The sequence below is a fragment of the Clupea harengus genome, chromosome 20 (genome assembly GCF_900700415.2).
Source record: "Clupea harengus chromosome 20, Ch_v2.0.2, whole genome shotgun sequence".
Taxonomy (NCBI): Eukaryota; Metazoa; Chordata; class Actinopteri; order Clupeiformes; family Clupeidae; genus Clupea; species Clupea harengus.
This window is the reverse complement of record NC_045171.1, coordinates 13,183,493-13,205,992: the sequence shown is the minus strand read 5'-3', so window position 1 is coordinate 13,205,992 and position 22,500 is coordinate 13,183,493. Positions and strand designations below refer to the sequence as shown.

General features: G+C 47.8%; 1 protein-coding gene across 5 annotated transcripts in view; it reads left to right on the top strand.

The window, feature by feature from the left end:
- tcf12 (transcription factor 12) overlaps positions 1–22,500 on the top strand; it is a 127,977-nt gene that overhangs the window by 89,115 nt on the left and 16,362 nt on the right. For 3 of the 5 annotated variants that reach the window (XM_012819464.3, XM_031586818.2, XM_031586816.2), the window contains 5 exons: positions 14,297–14,396; positions 15,617–15,756; positions 16,293–16,440; positions 16,798–16,868; positions 22,340–22,475. In XM_012819464.3, coding sequence (XP_012674918.2) covers positions 14,297–14,396; positions 15,617–15,756; positions 16,293–16,440; positions 16,798–16,868; positions 22,340–22,475 — 595 coding nt within the window. The remainder of the gene's footprint in view (positions 1–14,296; positions 14,397–15,616; positions 15,757–16,292; positions 16,441–16,797; positions 16,869–22,339; positions 22,476–22,500) is intronic. The other 2 variants (XM_031586819.2, XM_031586817.2) reach the window with 1 other exon arrangement.

Below are 22,500 nucleotides of genomic sequence, written 5' to 3'. Positions count from 1 at the left end.
ATGTGTTGTGTGCCTTTCATGTTTTTTTTCTTCTTTTGCTTTATGCTCGTCTCTCACACACACACACACACACACGTGTGTTATGTGTGAAGGCTCTTTATGTTATGTGGTAGAATTGGTAAAAAATGGCAGAAGTGAATTTGGTGTGTGAATGTGTGTGTGTGTGCCTCTACACACACACACACACACTCTCCCTCTCTCCCTTCTCCCAATTTCTCTTAGTCTTTCTCTGATTCTGTTTGTCTCTCACCACGACTGTTTATCTTTCATTATCTCTCTTCCTCTCTCTCTCCCTTCCTCCCTCTGTATCTTCCTCTTCCCCTTTCTTCCCCTGTCCTCCCTTTCTACCTCTTTCTCTCTCTCTCTCTCTCTCTCTCTCTCTCTCTCTCTCTCTGTTCATCTGTCTCTCTCCATCCCCCCATCCTTCTCGCTCCCTGTCTTAGCTGGTGATTCACTGCCTCTGCTGTGTTCTGTAATCAGCGTTGTTTACCACTCCTTCCTGGCCGTGTTCCCTCAGCCTGTTGCTTCCACTCTGGGGGTCGCAAGGTCACCTCACCACCACTAGGGGGCACCCTACCAACACCCACACACTCACCAACCCCCACCCCACCCTTGTGTGTGTGTGTGTGTGTGTGTGTGTGTGTGCTGTGCTGTGCTGTGCTGTGCTGTGCTGTGTGTGTTATGTGTACTGTGTTGTGACATGATCATCTGTGAGGTTCGATACACATGAAATCTAAACTCCATCTAAACTATCTAGATTCATACTTCTTCATCACTGTCTTTCCCTCTGTCTCTTCTCGCTATCCCTCTCTTCCCTTTCCCTCTCTTCCCTCTCTTCCCTCTCTCTTCTCTCTCTATCCCTCTCTCCCCTCTCTCGTCTGTCCTCAAGTGCTGGTCTCAGCCTCTGTTGAGCACCACATCAATGTGTGTGTTTGTGTACGCGTGTGTTTGTGTGTGTGTGTATGTATGTGTGTGTTTGTGTACGCATGTGTGTGTGTGTGTGTGTGTTTCGGGGTCCGTCTGGCCTATGATCTCATCTGATGGCTGGTTAGATAGAGAAGCTTCTGCTGCTGGGCCTGACGAGGCTGAACGGAGACAGAGGGAGAGAGAGAGGGAGGGAGAGAGATAGAGGGATAGATGAAGGCGAGGGAGATAGATAGAGGGAGGGAGAGAGATAGATGAAGGCGAGAGAGAAAGAGATAGAGGGAGGGAGAGAGATGGAGGGATAGAAGGATCGCTAAAGAGGAGAGAGAGATATAGGGAGGGAGAGAGAGAGGGGAGGGAGCGTAAGAGGTAGAGGGAGAGATAAAGGGGGAGATAGATAGGGAAGGTGGGAGAGAGAGAGGAAGGGAGAAAGATTGGAAGGGGAGAGTTGGAGAAAGGGGGGAAGAAAGAGGAAGGTTGAGAGAGAGGGAGAGGAGGGGAGGAAGCAAGAGAGAGAAAGGATGCTGTGTGTTTATCTGTGTTTGGGCTTTGGGAAATTTACCACTGACAAACAGACAGAGAGGGGCAGATAATGGACGTGTGTGTGTGTGTGGGGGGGGGGGGGGGGGGTTGGACGGAAGAACCAGACGCACGGAGGTCCGGGTTTTATCTGCGATGGAGACACACACACACACACACACAAACAGTCACTGACACACACTTTAAAGAGTCCAGGGCAGAAATGAATGCTCATGTTAAAGTCATTACCCACATTCCACAATGCTCTAAATTATTTATAGATGACTGCTGGTTTGTGTCTGTGTGTGTGTGTGCTTGTGTGTCTGTGTGTCTGTGTGTGTGTGTGTGTGTGTGTGTGTGTCTGTGTGTGTGTGCTTGTGTGTCTGTGTGTGTGTTTGTGTGTGTGTATGTGTGTGCGTGTGTATTGGGTAGTGAGTGTGTTGGGTGTGTGTAGGTGATCTTGCCAGCCTGTCTGTTTGTGGCGCCCGTGGGTTCAGCCCTTGCTGCTGGCATACCTTCCTGTGTGTTTCGTCAAAAGTTGCTGTAATGATTAGGGTCATGATGCAGTCTGCTTACTAAGCTAGTGTCTCTGTGTGTGTGTGCACGTGTGTGTGTGCACGTGTGTGTGCGCGTGTGTGTGTTTGTGTGTATGTGTGTATTTGTGTGTGTGTATTCATTAGTGTGTGTCACTGTGTTCTACTTGACTCAAGTGCAATCCAATCAAAGTGACCTGCCTCTCACCCTGCACCCAATGGCCTGGTGGCTACCTGTTGCCTAGGTGACCTGTTGCTTAGGTAACCACTCCCCAGTGGGGCCGCACAGGGCACCTGTCGTCTGAGCCACACCCGTGTTTGGGGCATCAGAATATCTGGGGCTCACGTGAAATTGCCACACACACACACACACACACACACACACACACACACGCACGCACGCATGCTCACCTGTACACCAGGGCACAGTTACCAGTGCTTTGAAAAAAAGCATGTGTGTGTGTGTGTGTGTGTGTGTTTCTCAGAGTGTAGGCCTCCTGTGTGTGACATGTTTCTTTAGTCTTGAGATTTAGCAGCAGATCATGCTCTCACCACAGAGTCAGGATAGTCTGAGGTTACACTGACCTGAGTGTGTGTGTGCGTGTATATGTGTGTGTTTACATGTGCTTGTGTCTGTTATTGACAAGGACTCTGCCAGACCTGAGGCCGAGTGACGCAGTGGACTTGGGCCTTCTTGTTGCTAGACGGTCGGGGCTATTTTAGGCAAATGGGAAAAGACAGGAGCTAAGTGTGTGTGTGTGTGTGTGTGTGTGTGTGTGTGTGTGTGTGTGTGTGTGTGTGTGTGTGCGCGTGTGTGTGTAGGGATTACAATGAGACTACTGCGACTCTGTCTCAAACAGGATGCAGGGGAGACTCTGTGCGGTTGCGGTGTCTTGTAATGTGAACCCCGTTCGACCCAATTGGCAAACACGCACACACAGACACACACACACACACACACTTACACACACAAACACACACACGGACACACACACACACACACACTCACACAGACACACACACAGACACACACACACACACACACACACACACACACACACACATGCTCACTCCTTTAGCTCCCAGCATGCTTTCAGTGTTCTAAAGAGAACAAAGCCTCCAGCATCTCGTCAGATGTGCATTTGAGTTAGAGGCACAGAGTGGGGCTTTACATTAATGTAATTATTCTGTGTTTCATGTACGCTCTGCTTTGCTCTGCTCTGCACTGCACTGCATTAACATATGTAGGCGATTTGCCTGTGTGTTTATGTCTCTTTTCTTACCCCCACGTCTTTTCATCTCTCTGCGCTTTCTTCTTCTCCACTACACTGCCTTGCTGTCTCTCTACCTCGCTGTCTCTCTAGCTGTCTCTCTAGCTGTCTTTTACCTCGCTGTCTCTCTACTTCGCTGCCTCGTTGTCTCTGTCTCTGGTTCCTTCTGATGCGGCCGTCTCCATCATGGCTGTTTCTTTTACAGCATCATCATCTGGAAACAGGTCCAAAGCTAAAGTAGTAGCAGCCTGTTGTGTCTCTCTCTCTCTCTCTCTCTCTCTCTCTCGCTTCTTTCTCTCTCTCTCGCTCTCTCTCTCTCTCTCTTTGAAGAGTTTGAAAGGGTCCAGCAGAAGAGAGAGGGATGAATAAGAGGAGAAAAGAGAGGGATGAATAATAACAGAATTAGAGGAAAAAAGAAAAACAGCAGAAGGAAGTGGTGGGGGGGGGGCAGCTTTCATCTCGTCAGAGCAATATTATTGTGAATGAGAGAACAAGAGTGTATGTGCGTGTGTGTGTGTATGTGTGTGTGTTTGTTTCAGAAAGCTTGCCATAGTGGACATGAAAGGCTGCCATCATGGCCGGATGGAGTGGGCTTCTCACACACACACACACACACACACACACACACACACACACACACACACACCGTCAGACAAACCGCAACACAGAGGGCTCCCATTGTACAAGTTACTTTTGTGTCCGCCGCCCCCTTCACTGTATTTCCCTTTCAACTTCTAGTGTCACCATCTATTTTCTCTTTTTTTTCTCTTTCACTCTGTCCATCTTTTTATCTCTGTGTCTGGTGTGTGTGTGTGTGTGTGTGTGTGTGTGTGTGTGTGTGTGTAATGGCCACAGTCGTGCTGCCCTGAGGTTGCTGGTCTGAGGCGAGGGTGGGGTGGTGTGTTCGGGGGGGATTTAGGGATGTGGGGGGGGGTTGGACGAAGGGGATTGGAGGATGGGGGGTTGGGTAGATGGAGCCGGTGGGGGAGGGGAGGAGTTAGGGTTTATGTGGGAAGTGGAGGAGGGGTGTGTGTGAGGAAATGGATCATCAGGGTTCCGTGTGTGTGTGTGTGTGTCTGTGTGTGTGTGTGTGTGTGTGTGTGTGTGTGTGTGTGTGTGTGTGTGTGTGTGTGTGTGTGTGTGTGTGTGTGAAAATGTATGGGTGTTGTGTGTGGTGTATGACAGACAGAGACAAATGTGTGTGTGTGTGTGTGTGTGTGTGTGCAAGCAATGTTTGGGTGTGTTCTTGTGTGAAAGAAAATTTGTTCGTGAGACGAAGGGTTTCTGAGTGTGAGAGAGTGTGTGTGTGAGAGTATGTACATAGCTGTGTGAGAGCAAAGAAAAAGTGTGTGGGTGTGTGACAGACGTCAGGTTCCTACCCCTCTGCAGCTGTTAAATGTCCTTAACATACTGCTTATGTTGTGTGTGTGGGGGGGGGGGCAGAAGAAGGATAGCGGGAAAACACACATACATACACACACACACACGTAAAGTCACTTGCCGTCATGTACTCTCACATGCTGTAAATATACGGACATGTAAGTACACACACCACCCATACACACACACACACACACACATACGCTCTCATACTTAACACTGTGTACACAGAGAGACGTAAACACTCACACACACACACATGCCTACTCATGTAAATATCCACACACAAAATCCGTCCTCAAGCACACTCAAGTTAAAACAGGCACACTCACTCAAAGAACACTCCCACGGCCTTTGAAGCTAATAACTTGTGGCACTCAGGTTTCATCTAGACATGCTGTTCACCATCAGTTGAAACTGGAGGAAGTTACTGTTATCTGAAGAAGAATGAAGAATGACGTTCAAACACACACACACACACACACACACACACACTTCAGCATTTCTGTCCTATGCAGAAGCTGCCATACTCAGGTATACCGAGGCCCTGTATGGCAGATGGGTTTGTATAAGAGGAAACTCGATCCCTCCCCAATGCACCAATGAAACCACTTTAATTATCCCGTTCTTCCAAAACACACACACACACGCACACACACACACACACATACACACACACACAAATCTTACAGATTTCCTAGGCAGAGCAACAGTTGCACCAGTAGTGTGTTTGCTGCGTCTCCTCCCGTCTCGTCCCTCCCGGCATATTAGGTTTTTATTTTGTTTTGTAAAAAGACTAATTAGTGTTAATATTCCATTCCCCGCATTAAAGAAAGGCGTTTAGTTTCACCGCCTCAAGGATTTCCTGCTGCTGAAAAATTATCATTTTTTATGCCTCCATTTCCCTTATGCTATATCTCTCTCTCTCTCTCACTCTCCCTCTCCCTCTCCCTCTCTCTCGCTCTCTCTCTCTCTCTCTCCCTCTCCCTCTAATATTATTAAATCCACTTGTGAATTTGTTTTCCATCCCTCCTCCGCTCTCTTGTCTCTTGCTTCCCCCCCGCCCCACCCCCCTGCCCCCCCGCCCCCGCCCCTTCTCATGTGTCTAATGGGGGGGGGAGTGGAGAATAAACCGGCCCCTCCTCCCTCTCTTCCTCCCCCTCTCTCAGTGCTTGCAGTGGTACGGTCCTGCTTTGCATAAGTTTCCTATGAGTGGCTGTCTGTGTGTGTGTATGTGTGTGAGACTAGGACTGAAGGAATTAGTCTCCCTTGTGCCGGTTGGTTGGATGAACCTACGCGTGAGCGTGTGTGTGTGTGTGTGTAAGCAGCGAGAAGGACTACTGTGTTGCGTGGAGTTGCTCTGAAGCGGTTCAAGTGTGAGCGTGCGGGTGTGTGTGACTTGGCTGTCGGCTGCCCCTAGGATGTACTGTGCCTACCCAATGCCCAGCGTGGGCAACAACTCCTTAATGTACTACTACAACGGAAAATCGGTGAGTGTCCTTTTTGTGAGTGTGTGTGAGTGTGTGTGAGAGAGAGGGGTGCTTGGGGAATGAAAAATTGTTTGCAGGTCTGAAGCATATCGTTTGATGCACTTCGGGGTGTTTTTTAATTTATTTTAATTTATTTATTTTTCAAAGTTGTGAAACAGCGCGGTCTTTTGCTCTACTGTGGAGTCTGTCTCTCCCCCTGTCTCTTCCTGTCCCTCTCCCTCAATCTCTCTCTCTCTCTCCCCTTCCCTCTCTATCCCCCTCTCCCTCAGTCTATCTCTGTCTGGCTCGGAGCCTCTCTCTGTCCCCCTCTCTCTCTCTTTCTCTCTGTTTTTTATTCTCTCTGTCTGGCTGCCTGCCTCTCTCTCTCTCTGCGAGTCTCCTCTTTCCCATGCAGATCTGTATCTGTGCTGAGTGTTTCGGAGTCGTCACCTTTAAAGGACTTTAAATAAACTTCTCATTGTTCACCAGATATATAGAGGGAGAGAGATAGATAGATAGATAAATAAACAAATAGATAAAAAAGATAGATAGAAATATAGATAGATAATTAGATGTTTTATTGATCCCAAAGGAAAAATGTCTTTATTAATCTGTCTATATTAATGAGAGATCTGTCTGGCTGGAGAGGAAAGCTGCAGTTTGAACTTGGCTTGTCCCGAAAGGGGCATGTCAAAGCACCATGACCACAGCATAACTTTGCATGGCATCTGTTCGTGAGGAAGCCCTGATGGTCTCACTCCACTCCATCTGCAGATGTTAGCCGTATCTGGGCCAGCTCTGAGCCGCACCTGCTGCGCACACTCCAAGCGTATTCTCTGTCTCACACACACACACACACACACACACACACACACACACACACACACACACACACACACACACACGAACAAACACAAACGCACACACATAGTTCAGCAGAGTGTGTGAGTTTGGCCATTGGCTCTCCCAGAGCTTTGAGGTGCTGGCAGGCAGGCAGACGGGTGAGACCGGGCTGAACTCGTAACAAGTGTGTGTGTGTGTGTGTGTGTGTGTGTGTGTGTGTGTGTGTGTGTGTGTGTGTGTGTGTGTGTGTGTGTGTGTGTGTGTGTGTGTGTGTATCTGTCACTGATTAGGGCTTTGGGCTCAGCAGAGCTGGGTTGGGCTGTCCTTTGGATGAATGTGCTTTCCTCTGTGTGTGTATGTGTGTGTGTGTGAGAGAGAGAGACAGAAAGTGAGAGACAGAAAGAGCGCTAAGAGCTGTGTGTGTGTGTGTGTGTGTGTGTGTGTGTGTGAGAGAGAGAGAGAGCTAAGAGCTGTGTGTGTGTGTGTGTGTGTGTGTGTGTGTGTGTGTTTGTGTGTGTGTGTGTGTGTGTGTGTGTGTGTGTGTGTTTGTGTGTGTGTGTTTGAGAGAGAGAGAGAGAGAGAGGGAGAGACAGAGAGTGAGAGTGAGAGTGAGAGACAGAAAGAGCGCTAAGAGCTGTGTGTGTGTGAGAGAGGGAGAGAGAGCTAAGAGCTGTGTATGTGTGTGTGTGTGAGAGAGAGAGACAGAGAGTGTGAGAGAGAGATGGAGCTAAGAGCTGTGTGTGTGTGTGTGTGAGAGAGAGTGTGTGTGTGTGTGTGTGTGTGAGAGAGAGAGAGAGAGTGCAAGTGTGTGTGTGTGTGTGTGTGAGAGAGAGAGTGTGAGTGCAGTGTGTGTGTGTGTGTGAGAGAGAGAGAGAGAGTGCGAGTGCAGTGTGTGTGTGTGTGTGAGAGAGTGCGAGTGCGAGTGCAGTGTGTGTGTGTGTGTGAGAGAGAGTGCGAGTGCAGTGCGACGGCTGCTGTTATTCCATCTGTCTCCAATCAGCTATGGCATTCCTGCCTCCGCAGGGAGCCGCTGGATTCCTGGAGCTCGCCGTTACTGCCCCTTTGATTTCTCCCTCTCTTTCTGAAAACTTTAAGTCAGGACAGACTGTGTGTGTGTGTGTGTGTGTGTGAGAGAGAGAGAGAGAGAGAAGGAGGGGGATGTGTGGTGTGTGTGAGTAAGAGAGAAGTTGTGTGTGTGTGAGGTGTTTTATGGAAGTGTATCAGATTCAATTGTGGCAAGGTGCAGAGTGTCGCTAGCACTTGTGCAGTGTGAGGAGAGAGGGAGAGGAAACGCTTCCAGCTACTCCCTCTGCCGAGGGCTATACACCCTTTATATGTTAAATACGCACCCTATACACCCAGACAAGCGCCGCACTCCTCCTCCTCTCCTCCTCTCTCTTGTCTCTCTCTCTCTATACATCCCTTTTTCTCTCTTTTTCTGTATCTCTCCATCCCACATTTCGTCCCTCAAACACTTCCTCACTCTTCTGTCTCCCTTCTCCCCATACTGATCTTTCTCTCCCTCTCTCTCTTTCTCTCTCTCTCTCTCTCCTTCTCTCCCTCTTTCTCTTCCTCTCTCTCTCCTTCTCTCCCTCTCTCTCTCCTTCTCTCCCTCTCTCTCCCTCTCCCCCTCTCCCTGTGCTCTAGTTGTGTATGCGAGGCATTCTGAATGTGTTTTAGTTATTAAAGCTGTCTTTGATTTCATGACAGGACATTTCATAGAACATGCCCATCTGCATCACTGTTTGTTTCTTTAACTCGACTCTTTCATATCCCCAGCCTTTCTGATCCGGGCGTCTGGATCCAGTTTGGGTCAGAACACAACAAACAGCATTATTTGCGCGCACACACACACACACACACACACACACACACACGGAACAGGGGTTTAGGTCGTATGTGTGTGCGTTAGTGCTTGGAAAGGTCAGCACAGCCCCTGTCAACAGCTAGTGTGCATCTGTGTGTGTGTGTGTGTGTGTGTGTGTGTGTGTGTGTGTGTGTGTGTGTGTGTGTGTGTATCTGCTCTGCCTCCATCCATGGCTAACACGCCTCGTAGCTCCCTCACGACAACTCCCTTTGTTCCCCGTCCACCGAGAGAAACTTTGATCTTTTTTTATAGAAAGTTTTTCCAGGCCCAGTGAGAGAGAGAAAGAAAGAGAGAAAGAAAGAAAGAGAGTGAACGAGAGAGAGAGAGTGAGAGAGAGAAAGGGGGGAGGGAAAATTGGAAGCATGTGGTTTAGTCTGGGTACGATTTGAAGTGTATGATCCAAAGCAGTTGGTAAATACCCAATAAAGCGTCCTTCGCATGAGAGCCTGATATTTCTGGTTTGCTAACAGATATTGACGTGCACAGAAAAAGAAAGATTGGAAAATGAAAATAAAAAATAGATGAGCGTCCAGTGTGGTAATAGGGACCAGAAATGAAAATCAGATTAGTTTAAGTGTGTGTGTGTGTGATAAAGAGAGAAAGATTGTGTGTGTGTGTGTGTGTGTCTGTGTGTGTGTGTGTGTGTGTGTGTGTGTGTGTTTGCGTGTGTGTGTGAGTGAGTGAGCTTGTTTGTGTGTGTGTGTATGTGTGTGTGTGTGTGTGTGTGTGTGTGTGTGTGTGAACTGTGTGTGAACTGTGTGTGAACTGTGTGATGGCTGTTCACCTCCACATACTGCAGTAGTGTGAGTGCTTGTGTCTTTCACTGCCTTTTTGTTCTACACCTCTCTTCACACTCACTTCAGGGAGGACGGAGTGTGAACGTGTGTTTATGTGTGTTTGTCTAATGTGTTCGCTCTTCCTGTCAAGAGGAATGATGGTTTTATATGTGGGGGGTCAAAAGAGCATTCATTAGTATCAACTTTGTGGCCTCCAGAAAACACCTTGGGTATGCACTTTCACACACAAACACACACACACACACACACACACACACACATACTCTCACACAAACTGGAGAGACAGCAATGAGAAACAACTTTGAGAAACATGGATGGTAACTTTGAGGTACAGCAATTACTCAAACACCCACCCACACGCACGCCACACAGACACACACACACATACACACACACGCACACACACAATAGAGTAGAGGGAGAAACTACTCGGAGGGCCTGTTAGTCACTCAGAGCTGAAAGAGGGTGACGGTTATGCACTCACAACATACTCTCCTCGTGTGTGTGTGTGTGTGTGTGTGTGTGTGTGTGTGTGTGTGTGAGTGAGTGAGAGTTGTATGGTTGAAAGGGAAGAGCCCGCAGGCATGGTGCTGTTCCAAAGGAGTGACGTGACTGTTGTCACACACACACACACACACATACACAGACACTTCTCTTCTTTGAGTCGTGCTGTGTGGGTTTGTATGTGTGGTGTTTGGCCTGTTTCTCTTTTCTCTTCATAATCATTTATCTTTTAAGAGGGGATTTTCTTCTTCTTCTCTGCCTGTCATTGGGTTTATCCACACACTGACGTGTGTGTGTGTGTCTATGTTTGTGTGTTTAATTGGTGTAATGCATAGATCAAAGGCAGGTGGTTTGGTGTGTGTGTGTGTGTGTAGTGTGTGGGAAGGTGAAGAGGGACGCATCAGCTCAACAGCCTCCTGGCCTACTTTATACAAAATGTTTTAAACATGCACACACACACACACACACACACACACACACACACACACACATACACACAGAGATATAGTAAACACTGTCAGTTCATCCGGTCCTTGTTTAAACGTGCAGAAATACCCCACCCCTCCACGGTTTTTAGGGTCAGCAGTCCACACACACACACACACACACAGACACACACAAATGTATATGCACACTTGCAAATCAGTGCCTAATAAGTGTGTGTTAGTACTTGCTGCATGCATTACACTTGTGAGGGTTTTAGTATAAACAATTTAAAAATGGTCAGACACACACACACACACACACACACACACACACACACACAGACACACACACACACACACACACACACACACGCAGGACAAAGCAAGTTTCACAAAGAACACAATTCTTACAGTGGTAATTCGAAGTGCTTTACAAATGAGGACATAAAGGAACATATCAATATAAGAGATTTCAAAAAGGTGAAGTGTATTAGAATATAGAAAAATAAATGACACACACACATACACACTTCCATGACCTTCTCCCTCCTTTGTGTATGAGCGGTTGTAATGGAGAGTGTGTCTGTGTTTCTGAATGTCCTTTTTCCTTCATCAGATCAGATGGATGTATGAAAGAACACAAGAGGGAGGGGTGTGTGTGTGTGTGTGTGTGTGTGTGTGTGTGTGTGCCAGGTCCTCACATGTGTGTTTTGTGAGTGACCGAGAGAGCATGCAAGGTGGATGTGTGTGTGTGTGTGTGTGTGTGTGTGTGTGTGTGTGTGTGTGTGTGTGTGTAAGCGTGCACGTAAGCATGGGTGGGTGTGTGTGTGTGAGGGGGGAGTGAGTGACTGACGGATGCTTAATTAATGTCCTCGTTAAAGGAAACAGAGATGCATTAAGCCCCTGCCCTCCCCTCCTTCTCTCCCCCTCTCCTTTTCCCTCCCTCCCTCTCTGGCAGTCAGTAGAATGGGGGCTCCTGGTGTGTGTGTGTGTGTGTGTGTGTGTGTGTGTGTGTGTGTGTGTGTGCGTGCGGGCTCCTGTTGTGTGTCGGGGTTTATTAAGGGCTTCGCTGGTTAGCGTCGGGTAAAGAGGGCTATTACCATTATCCCCCGCCATATGCTGCCTATTCAGCTGTACCCACCGCCCTCCCAACACACACACACACACACACACACACACACTTACAGACCCCCAGGCTAACCTGCTCTCTCTAGGGAGGCTACTGACGTCACCATGGTCGCATGTGTGAGCCAGTGGTGCACAGGCACACACATGTGCACACGCACACACACACACATGTGTACACGCACACACACATTTACAAGCAGGCACAATGTGTGTACACTCAGTATTTACAAGCAGGCACACCCATTCTTTCTCTTTCTCTCTCTCTCTCTCACACACAGATACATGAACATGTGTACGCACACATTTACAAGTAGACACACTTAAAGACAAACAGGCACATACACACACACACACACACACAGGCACACGCACGCAGGTGCATTTTCTACAAGCATACAGTAACCACTAGTTAAGCAGGTACACTCACTCCCTCACCCCTACTTACACGTGTGTCTCTGCACACACACTCCTACTCGCTCACTCACTGGGTCACACACCTATGAGCACATGCACGTTCACATTATCTGGATTAGGTGAATTCATCCAATCATATTCCCTTGTCCTCTAACTTCAGCCAATGGTGTGCTGTCCCTCAGGAGACTGCTCTGATTGCTCAGCTTCAGCAGATATGTATAAGCCCACTCCAGTCATGCGCTTCATGTGTCTCAGCTCCTGGAAGAGTGTTTAGGTGCATGTGTGCGTCCACGTGTGTGTAACCATGTCTGTGTGTGTGAGTCAGAGAGGACTTGTTGCACCAGTCAATCTGTGTGCTTGAGACAGGAAGTGTGTGACTGCTCACAACCCCTAAAGACCAGCTGAGTGTGTGTGTGTAGGTGTGTGTGTAGGTGTGTGTGTGTGTGTGTGTGTGTGTGTGTGTGTGTGTGTGTGTGTGTGTGTGTGTGATGCTTGACTTGTTGTGGTGTTAAAGTGTGTGTGTGTGTGCTTGAGAGAGAATGTGAATGAGTGTGAGTGTGATGAGTTTGTTTGAGGCTTGTCTTGTTGTTGGCCCCCCATGTCCTGCTGATGTTGTGGTATGAAGTGTGTGATGAGTGTGTGTGTGTGTGTTGAGTGTGTGAGGCTTGCCCCAGCATGAAATCCATGTTGCCCCATGCATGGCGGTCAGGGCAGATGATCTGGGCTTTAATGCTCTGGAGTTGAGAACACTGAGTGTGTGTTACAGGTTATATGTGTGTGTGTCGCGCTGTCTGTGTGTGTGGGTCTGTGTGTGTGTGTGTGTGTGTGTGTGTGTGTGTGTGTGTGTGTGTGTGTGTGTGTGTGTGTGTGTGTGTTATGTCTCTGTCTTACTCACTCATTTTATATCTCTCCTTTTCCTTTTCTCCTTCTTTCATTCTCTCTCACTTCACCCGCTCTCCCTTGCCTTGTTCTCTCTCTGTCTCTTTCTCTCTTCAGTTTCTCTCTCTCTCTTTCTCTCTCTCTGTCCCTTTCTCTCTTCTGTTTCTTGCTCTCTCTTTCTCGTTCTCTCCTCTGCCCATCTGGAGTGAATGAGCATATGAGGTCATACCCCCTCCCCCCCCCCCCCCCCACACACACACACACACACATCACTGCTGTGTGTGTGTGTCTTTGATGCTGAGGGTCTGGTGTGATGCTTCCAAAGCCCAGCTCCACTCCACTCCAAAACACATCACTCTGAAGTGAAGCGAAGTGTGTGTGTGTGTGTTTTTGTGTGTGTGCGCTTTGTTTTGCATTGATGTTATGTCATGTTTATGTCCACATTTTCCACCAATGACAAGGGTGATGTCTGACGTAGCCTCACCCCTCTCTCTCTCTCTCTCTCTCTCACACACACACACACATACACACACACACACACACACACACACACACACACATACACACACACACACACACGCACACACACACACACAGATACACACACAGTTAATCCGCTCTTCTGTCTTCTCCACCCTGTCCAAATATCCTAGCTGAAAGATGAAAGGGACGCTGTCTTAACAGCAGCTGGATGCCTGGCTATGTGTGTGTGTGTGTGTTTGCTTGTTTAAGAGAGCGCTGATTAAGCAGTGAGCTTGTATTGATTCTGTGAGGATGTGACACACACTCCTTGTGATGTAGCTGCAACCGCACGTTGGCCCGAGCTTGCCCCACACACTGTGTGTGTGTGTGTGTGTGTGTGTGTGTGTGTGTGTGTGCTGTGTCGAGAAACAGACACAAAGAATTGAACAGAGTTCAAAGGAGTGCAGATTGATGCCTCCTCTTAAATCTCTTAAGAAAGTCAGCAGCGTACTCCATGACTGAGGGGGTCAGAGATCTGAGGATGAGGAGGAGTTTGGTTCATGATGAAGGATTAAGTGTGTTAGTTTCAGTCTGCTGTTCCAGTTGATGGTGATGAACTTTTATATAGAATAATAATATAATATAGAAGAATATAATATAATATAATATGATATGATATGATATAATTTAATATAATATAATATAATCTCCTTCTCCTTGTCTTTCTTTAATCTGAGGATGGAAGCTTTGTGGTCAGTGTATCACTGTAAGATATTGGTTTTATGAAGAAATGTTAAATGTCTCCCTCTCTCTCTCTCTCTCTCCCTCTCTCTCTCTCTCTCTCTCTCTCTCTCTCTCTCTCTCCCTCTCTCTCTCTGCAGGTGTATGCCCCATCCCCAAACGCGGAGGACTTTAACAGAGACTCGCCCTCCTACCCCGCCACTAAGCCCCCCAGCAGCATGTTCACCAGCACTTTCTTCGGTGAGTGGCAAAGTCCCCCCTCTCCCTCTCCCTCTCCATCTCTATCTCTTCATCCTCCCTCTCTCCCTCACTTCCTCCCCTCTTTTGTTTGTCCCTCTCTTTATCTCTCTTTCTTTCTGCCCTCTCTCACCCACTCTGCCTTCTTTCTTTCTTTCTTCTCCTTCTTTCCCTCCCTCTCTCTCTTTATCTTCTCTCCTCATCCTTCTCTCTTTCTCTCAACCTTTCTCTCTCTTTCCTTTCCCCCCTGTCTCTCTCTCATTCTCTCCCCTTCTCTCTCTCTCTTTCTCAAACTACTCTTCATCATCAGCTCTTTCTTTGGTGAGCGTCGCTCTTTCTGGGTCACGGGCAACAGCAGAGAGCCACACACACACACACACACACACACACACACACACGCACACACACACACACACACATTGCTTTTGAAATAAAAACGTCCTGGCCATTGCACCACCATGCTTCCCACTCTCTGCATGTGTTAAATCTGCTATTTTCTCATCTTGCTGACCACAACTGGAAGATTGTGTGTGTGTGTGTGTGTGTGTGTGTGTGTGTGTGTGTGTGTGTGTGTGTGTGTGTGTGTGTGTGTGACTGACTGTGTGTTTGTGTGACTGTGTGTGTGTGTGTTTTTCCCTCAATTACCAGCGTTTTTTTCCCTCCCGGAGGATTAAATGTCCCCTCTGGTTTTAAAAGCGGTCAGGCAGCCATCTTTTAACTAATGCTGTGTGTGTGTGTGTGTGTGTGTGTGTGTGTGTGTGTGTGTGTGTGTGTGTGTGTGTGTGTGTGTGTGTGTGTGTGTGTGTGTGTATGTGTGTGTTATCTCAGCTGTTCTTGGAAGCACAGTCTAGACTCACCATAAAACCAGACTTTTGAAAGAAACCTCTCCTATAACTTGGCAGGGAGTCAAAACACACACATACACACACACACACACACAAAGTAATTTACTAACACACACACACACACACACTCTTCTACACACAAATAAAGAGAAAGGAGGCCCTTATTACTCATGTTTTCAATATTTCTTTCTAATATTCGTTATATTTTTGGGTCCTGATTACTGAGTATTCATGCATCCGATATTCAAATTTCAGAAATGTCTGACCCAGAACTTAGTGTTAAATGGTTCCTTCCTCAGAGGGGTCATCCTAAACAACACTCCTCCGTTGGCCTTGTTTGTTTACATTTGTTTGTGCTTGTTTGTGTTGGTTTTTCAGATGGGACCCACAACTCCACGGATCCCTGGAGCTCGTCCAATGGGATCAGCCAGCCTGGCTACGGCGCAATGATGGGCGGAACCTCGACTCACATGCCACAGTCCGGAAACTATACCAACCTGCACTCACACGACCGGCTGGTAAGGCTGAATTTGAAACACACACACACACACACACACACACACACACACACATTGCACAACAAGTGATGGCAGCTGTACTTCAGCAATTATACAGCAATCAGACCCTTTGTCCTGCGTAGGCACACACACACACAGAAACACACACACAGACGTACACACTGATAGTGTATCCGCTGTGTTATCTGATGTGTCTGACTGTCTGCCTCTGAGATAAGGAAAACCCAGCCCTCTCTGACTATCACCAGCACATCACAGATAACCTCATCTTGTGTGTGTGTGTGTGTGTGCGTGTGTGTGTGTGTGTGTTTGTGTGTGTTTATATGTGTGTGTGTGTGTGTGTTTGTATGTGTGTGTGTGTGTGTGTGTGTGTGTGTGTGTGTGTGTGTGTGTGTGTGTGTACTAGATTCAGTCTATAAACGGATTATGTCTTTTGATTCAGACTTATTATTGGTTAATTTGCAGAGACTGAAAATGGGTGCTCTTGCTCTTGTAACTCTGTTTTCTTCTCTCCCCCCCCCCCCCCCTCTCTGTAGAACTACCCTCCCCACTCAGCATCTCCGTCAGACATCAGTGCCAGTCTTCCTCCCATGTCCAGCTTCCATCGTGGCTCCAACTCCAACACTTCCCCCTTCGTCTCTGTCTCACACACTCCGCCTGTCAACGCCAGTGAGGGCGTCATGGGTACGCGTGCACACACACACACAGAAACACGCACACACGTCAACACACATAGGGACACAGTCATTTACTTAATCTCTGACTCACTCTTGCAGACCTGCACACACACGCAAATCCAACGCAGTGCCCCATGGGGTCGAGTACAAACACACTCACACTCACACACGTGTAGAACATAGACACTCACTCACTCACACACGTGTAGAACATAGAATTTAGATTTACCAATATGCTTTCCCTGCTCAGGATGACTGGCTGATGTTCAGTATTAGATTTTAATTTAATTGTGTGTGTGTGTGTGTGTGTGTGTGTGTGTGTGTGTGTGTGTGTGTGTGTGTGTGTGTGTGTGTGTGTGTGTAGCTTCAGCCAGTCGGGGGAATGCCACGGGAGGTTCGCAGACGGGAGACGCACTGGGCAAAGCACTCGCTTCGGTAAGTATTCTCCATAGTGACGTCACCAAATCTCCACAGCAACAGAACTCGCCCTACAACAGTCCTAAACATCCTCTGGCATCCAAACAACTAGACACACACAAACTTACATGCACCCACACACACACACACACACACACCCCCAAAAAACTTGACCAGGTGTTTGAGATTATTGTGTTTGGCATACTGCAGTACTGGCTATGCCCCCTAGACTACAGAAGCCCGCACCCGCACCCACACTCTACACACACACACACGCACACACACACACTGCACACACGCACTTGTGTATTTAGTTAATGTTACACTCTCCTGTATGTCTGTGAGGAGAGAGATGAGTTTACTGAGCACTGCTCAGAGTGATGACCTCTAGATGGGCCGTTAGCTGTAAGCCCATTGCTTTTGTGTGTGTGTGTGTGTGTGTGTGTGTGTGTGTGTGTGTGTGTGTGTGTGTGTGTGCTTAAATAAGGTCAGAGATGCTGGTTGAGTGTTTTAGGCCTAAGCCTGGATAATTGTTCTCTTAATCTGGCTGTATAGGAGTGGAGACCGGAGTGGAAATGTAAAGCGCACACACACACACATACACACACTCTCTCTCTCTGAGCTTATAGATTATGGGTCGGACGGATAATCAACTGCATGAGTATTTGTGCCATTCCCAACTCTTTGATGAGTGTTTGTCCCTGGACAATAACCTCTTAAGACTTCAGTTATGCTCAAGCAGTCTTCTTCCTGCTCCTTCTTTCTCTCTCTCCCTCTTTCTATCCCTCTGTCTATTCTCTCCTTCCCTCTCTTTCTATCCCTCTGTCTCTTCTCTCCTTCTCTCTCTTTCTTTCCCTCTGTCTCTCTTTCTCTCTTCTTCTTTATCTGTGATTCTGAGGAGGACCTCAGCTGCTCTACCACTGGTGAGGGTCTCTGGGTGCACATAGGGTGTTTACCACACACACACACACACACAGTCTCCCCTGACTGGCTCATTAAAGTAGACTCAATATTTTGTAGAAATGACCTGCTTTAATAGCTTAGGCTTTACAGACGAGCCCAGGCAGGAAACAAGAGAGAGGGAGGAGGAGAGAGGGAGAGGGAGAGGGAGAGGGAGGAAACGAGGGAAAGGGAGAGGGAGGAGGAGAGAGGGGGAGGAGGAGAGAGGGAGAGGGATGTGGGGGAGAGGGGGTGCACCATAACCAAAAAAGCAAAAAGAAAAGGAACCGTATCAGAGACACTGGGGAAAAGTTGGCTACCCTATAAGCACTCACACACACACACACTCTATCTCTCTCTCTCTCCCACACACACACACACACGTACTATTTCTCCCTTGCTCTCTCTCTCTCATACACACACACACACTCTCTCTCTCTCTCCCTCTCTCTCTCTCTCTGTCTCTCTCTCTCTCTCTCTCTCTCTCTCACACACACACACACACATACATATTCTCGCCTATGATCAGAAATAGAGAAGATTTGGGGGTGTTTTAGTGGGGGGGGGGGGGGGGGGGGGGGGGGGGGGGGTGATAATCACAAATTAAGTCTTTTTGTATTTGCAGACTCAATACCATTAGCATGACAAAGAGAGTGTGAAATGGACACGACCAGGCTGGGGTGAGGCGTTGGGCGAGAGTGTGTGTGTGCGTCTAGGGGTGTGTGTGTCTAGGGGTGTGTGTGTCTTCACCCTCTCCTGTGGCGGGCAGCCCTTTGTGGACGCTTTTGTCCGCCGCTCTTTAAAACGGGCCGTTTCGATTGGCCCCCTGCCAGCTTCCCGCCGCGTGACTGATGAGGGGGCGGGGCTTGTTTGCCGGCGACAGAATGAGCCGTGTCTCACGCTGAATGCAGCGGCAGTTGCCATGGACGACAAGATTACCGGCAAGGTTCCGCCGGGTCAGGAGTCAGCAAGGGAGGACGGGATGAAAAGGCCTAAAAAGAAAGCGAGAGAGAGCGAGAGAGAGAGAATGAGAGAGAATGAGAGAGAGTCATTTTAAAGAGACATTTTTTGTGTTTCATAACATAATCATTACATGTTTGTTCAAACACACACTTTAGATACACCTTTGTCTCTACTTAACAGACATGAGAGAAGCAGAAACATCCTTATAAAGGCCCTGTGTAGGTGGTGCACTAGTGTGTGTGTGTGTGTGTGTGTGTGTGTGTGTGTGTGTGTGTGTGTGCTGTGCTGTGCTGTGCTGTGCTGTGTGTGTTATATGTACTGTGTTGATCATGATCATCTGTGAGGTCTGATACACATGAATTCTAAACTCCATCTAAACTATCTAGATTCATACTTATTCAGTACTATCTCTCCCTCCGTCTCTTCTCGCTATCCCTCTCTTCCCTCTCTCTTCTCTCTCTATCCCTCTCTCCCCTCTCTCCTCTGTCCTCAAGTGCTGGTCTCAGCCGCTGTTGAGCAGGATGAGGAGGTGCGTGGAGACACAATAGTGTCCTCTGCATCTTCAGAGGCCTTGAGGTCTGTCCAGGACCTCAATAAGAGGGCTTTCCACATGCTGTGTGTGAAGGTTAATCATCAGTCCGTGCTGAAAGGGCTTTAGAGCGCCGAGGTAGTCAGAAGTGTTTGACCCAGATTTCAGGGGTTGTTGGAGGTCTTTTTTATAAGCATCCAATTGAGAAGCGCACGGACGATTTACAAGGGAGGCTCATTCAAGGGGCTGTAGCTGTGTGTGTGTGTGTGTGTGTGTGTGTGTGTGTGTGTGTGTGTGTGTGTGTGTGTGTGTGTGTGTGTGTGTGTGTGTGTGTGTGTGTGTGTGTGCGCGTGTGTGTGTGTGTGTGTGTGTGTGTGTGATTTACAAGGGAGGCTCATTCAAGGGGCTAAGCCTCACTTGGCACACCTGACTCCAGCTGTTGGGGTTTGAAGAAACAGAAGGATTTCTTTTGTATTTGTATGTTTATTGTGAGGGATAGTGGGGGGACTTTTTGAGCTCTTGAAAGGCTGGTCGGTAAACTCACTTCTTAAATCACTTTTTATGATGGCCGTATTTATAAGGTTCAGAAAAAGAGGGAGGAGTTTTTGATGAACTTTTTATTGGGCTCTGCAAATAGTCCATCTGGACAGAAACCAGAGAACAAGATACTAGAGAGTCGTTCAACTGGTCCTGTGGAGGTTTTTAGGTGCATGGTTGAATCCAAACTGAACGTGCTTGCTATAAATTGGTTAAGGATATTGAACATGCTTACTATGAATTAGTTAATGATGTTGAATATGCTTACCACAAATTGGTTAATGATATTGTGAGTTGTCTTGCTGTTTGGGGGTCTGGGGTTGCTGTGTGAGGTTGGAGAGGATGGGTGAGGGGCAGAATATGGACTGTGTGTCTGGTTCCTTTAATCTGAGGGTGTAATGCACTTGGATCTAATAGTGTCTGAGTTGGATGCTCTAATGCATCATGCGTTTTAGGGGGGCAGTGATGTAAAGGTTTGAATACTGGTTCAATAGTGAGAGTTAAACCTCTCTCCCTCTCCCTCTCCCTCTCTCTTCTCTCTCTATCCCCTTCTCTCCATCTCTCCCTCTCCTCTCTCTATCCCCCCTCTCGGCCTCTTTCTCTTCTCTCTCTATACCCCTCTCCATCTCTCCATCTCTCCCTCTCTCCTCCCTTTCTCTATCCCCAGCATCCCTCCTCTCTCTCCACAGTGAGATGCACTTGCTAAGCCCATGGGAGGATTTGCAGAGTAGATTGAAACGCAAAAGTGCGGCATTGGGCTTTTATTAAGAAGATTACTCTTAGAACAGTGGACGGGACGTCTCTGTGTGTGTATCTGAAAGTACGAGGGGCCTGTGTGTGTGTCTGTGTGTGTGTGTGTGTGTGTGTGTGTGTGTGTGTGTGTGTGCGCGTGTGTGTGTCCTCTTCTCGCGAGTCTGTGCGGAGGATGAGGAAGAAATCTGCCAGATGAGCATGTTTGTCCACACTAATTAGAATGAATCCAAACCTAATTCCCAAGTTTCAACAAGATTCCTTTTTTATTGGACCAAATTCCTTGTTATCATAACGTCTAAATACAAAGGAATAAAAAAGGCTTGAGTGCATAATCCTGTAAAATAATGCACTCTAAAAACACTGTCGAAAGTTTTTAAGATGTAATCTCTTAGTTCTTAGGAAAGTCATCTTTCTTGTGCATTTAAACACACACACACACACACACACACACACACACACACACACACACACAGCTTTTGATTCCTAATCAAGCTTGTAGATGATGGACAGAAAAAGCTTTGTGAGGTGCAATAAGAGCAGAACTGTCTGCCAGAGGATGGGTTTGTCTGTGGGTCTTTGTTTATGGACGTGTGTGTGTGTGTGTCCACTTTTGTGTGCCTTGGGTTTCCTGTTTCTTCTTTGTGTGCACATGTGTGTGTGTGTGTGTGTGTGTGTGTGTGTGTGTGTGTGTGTGTGTGTGTGTGTGTGTGTGTGTGTGTGTTTTTTTTTTTCCCCCCTGCTGTTTCATTAGCTCTCATCCATAACCGTGGCAGGAGTTCTAGGCGTGGCAGGCAGGACCAGGGCATTACACACACACACACACACACACACACACACACACACACACACACACACACACACACACACACACACACACACACACATACAGGCCTCTCTCTTAACAAGCTCCTGAAGGGAGATTAATGATACACTATCTGTCTGCTCCTCATCCCTTGCTTTTTCTCTTCCTCTCGACCCTCCCACCTCTCCCCCTTCACTCTTATCTCTCTTCATCTATCTCTCTCTCTGCACCCCTCTCTTCCTCTTTCTCTAATCTTTCTCTTCCCCTCCCTCTCTTTCCTTATCCTTTCCTCTTTTCCTCTCCCCTCTCCCTCTCCCCTTTCTCACTCTCTGCCCCCCCCCCCCCCTCTCTGCCCCCCCCTCTCTGCCCCCCCTCTGGTGTTCTGAGCTGAGATGTGTTTATATTATGTTGCATGTTAGTGTGTTTATGTTACAGTGCATGTTAGTGTGATTATATTATGTTGCATGTTAGTGGATAAAAATGGCCAAAGCAGCTTTGCTTCCTCGTCCATGCAGTTCTATCACAGGTTGCTTCCAGAACCTCAAAACAGGAACGTGTGTTTAGAATAGCAATCTCCTGGAGTGTGCAGGTGTTGTGCCATATTACACACACACACACACACACACACACACACACACACACACACACACAGCAAGAGGTGGGGTTGTTAAAGAGGGTCACGTGTGTATACTGGGGGCAGTTTTACTCGCTGCCCACCTATAAAATCAGCAGAATTGATGAGGCAATTTTGGAGGAGCACAGACTGCAGGACTATAACTGGGACCATAAAGAGTGACAGGGAGATGACAGGTCAGGCATTTTACAGGGTGTGTGTCTGTGTGTAAGGGCGTGGCTCTGTAAACGCTTGTGTTTGTGTGTGTTTGTGCTTCTGTGGTTTCTGACATTTTTTTCTCCTCTTTTTCTCCTCCTTCTCTCTCTCTCTCTCTCTCTCTCTCTCTCTCTCAGATCTACTCTCCAGACCACACCAGCAGTAGTTTTCCCTCCAACCCCTCCACCCCAGTGGGATCTCCGTCTCCTCTGACAGCCACAGCCAGCACCGCCGCTACCGCAGGTACAGCTGGAGCTGCCACAGGAAGGGCAGGTTAGAGCAACACACACACACACAC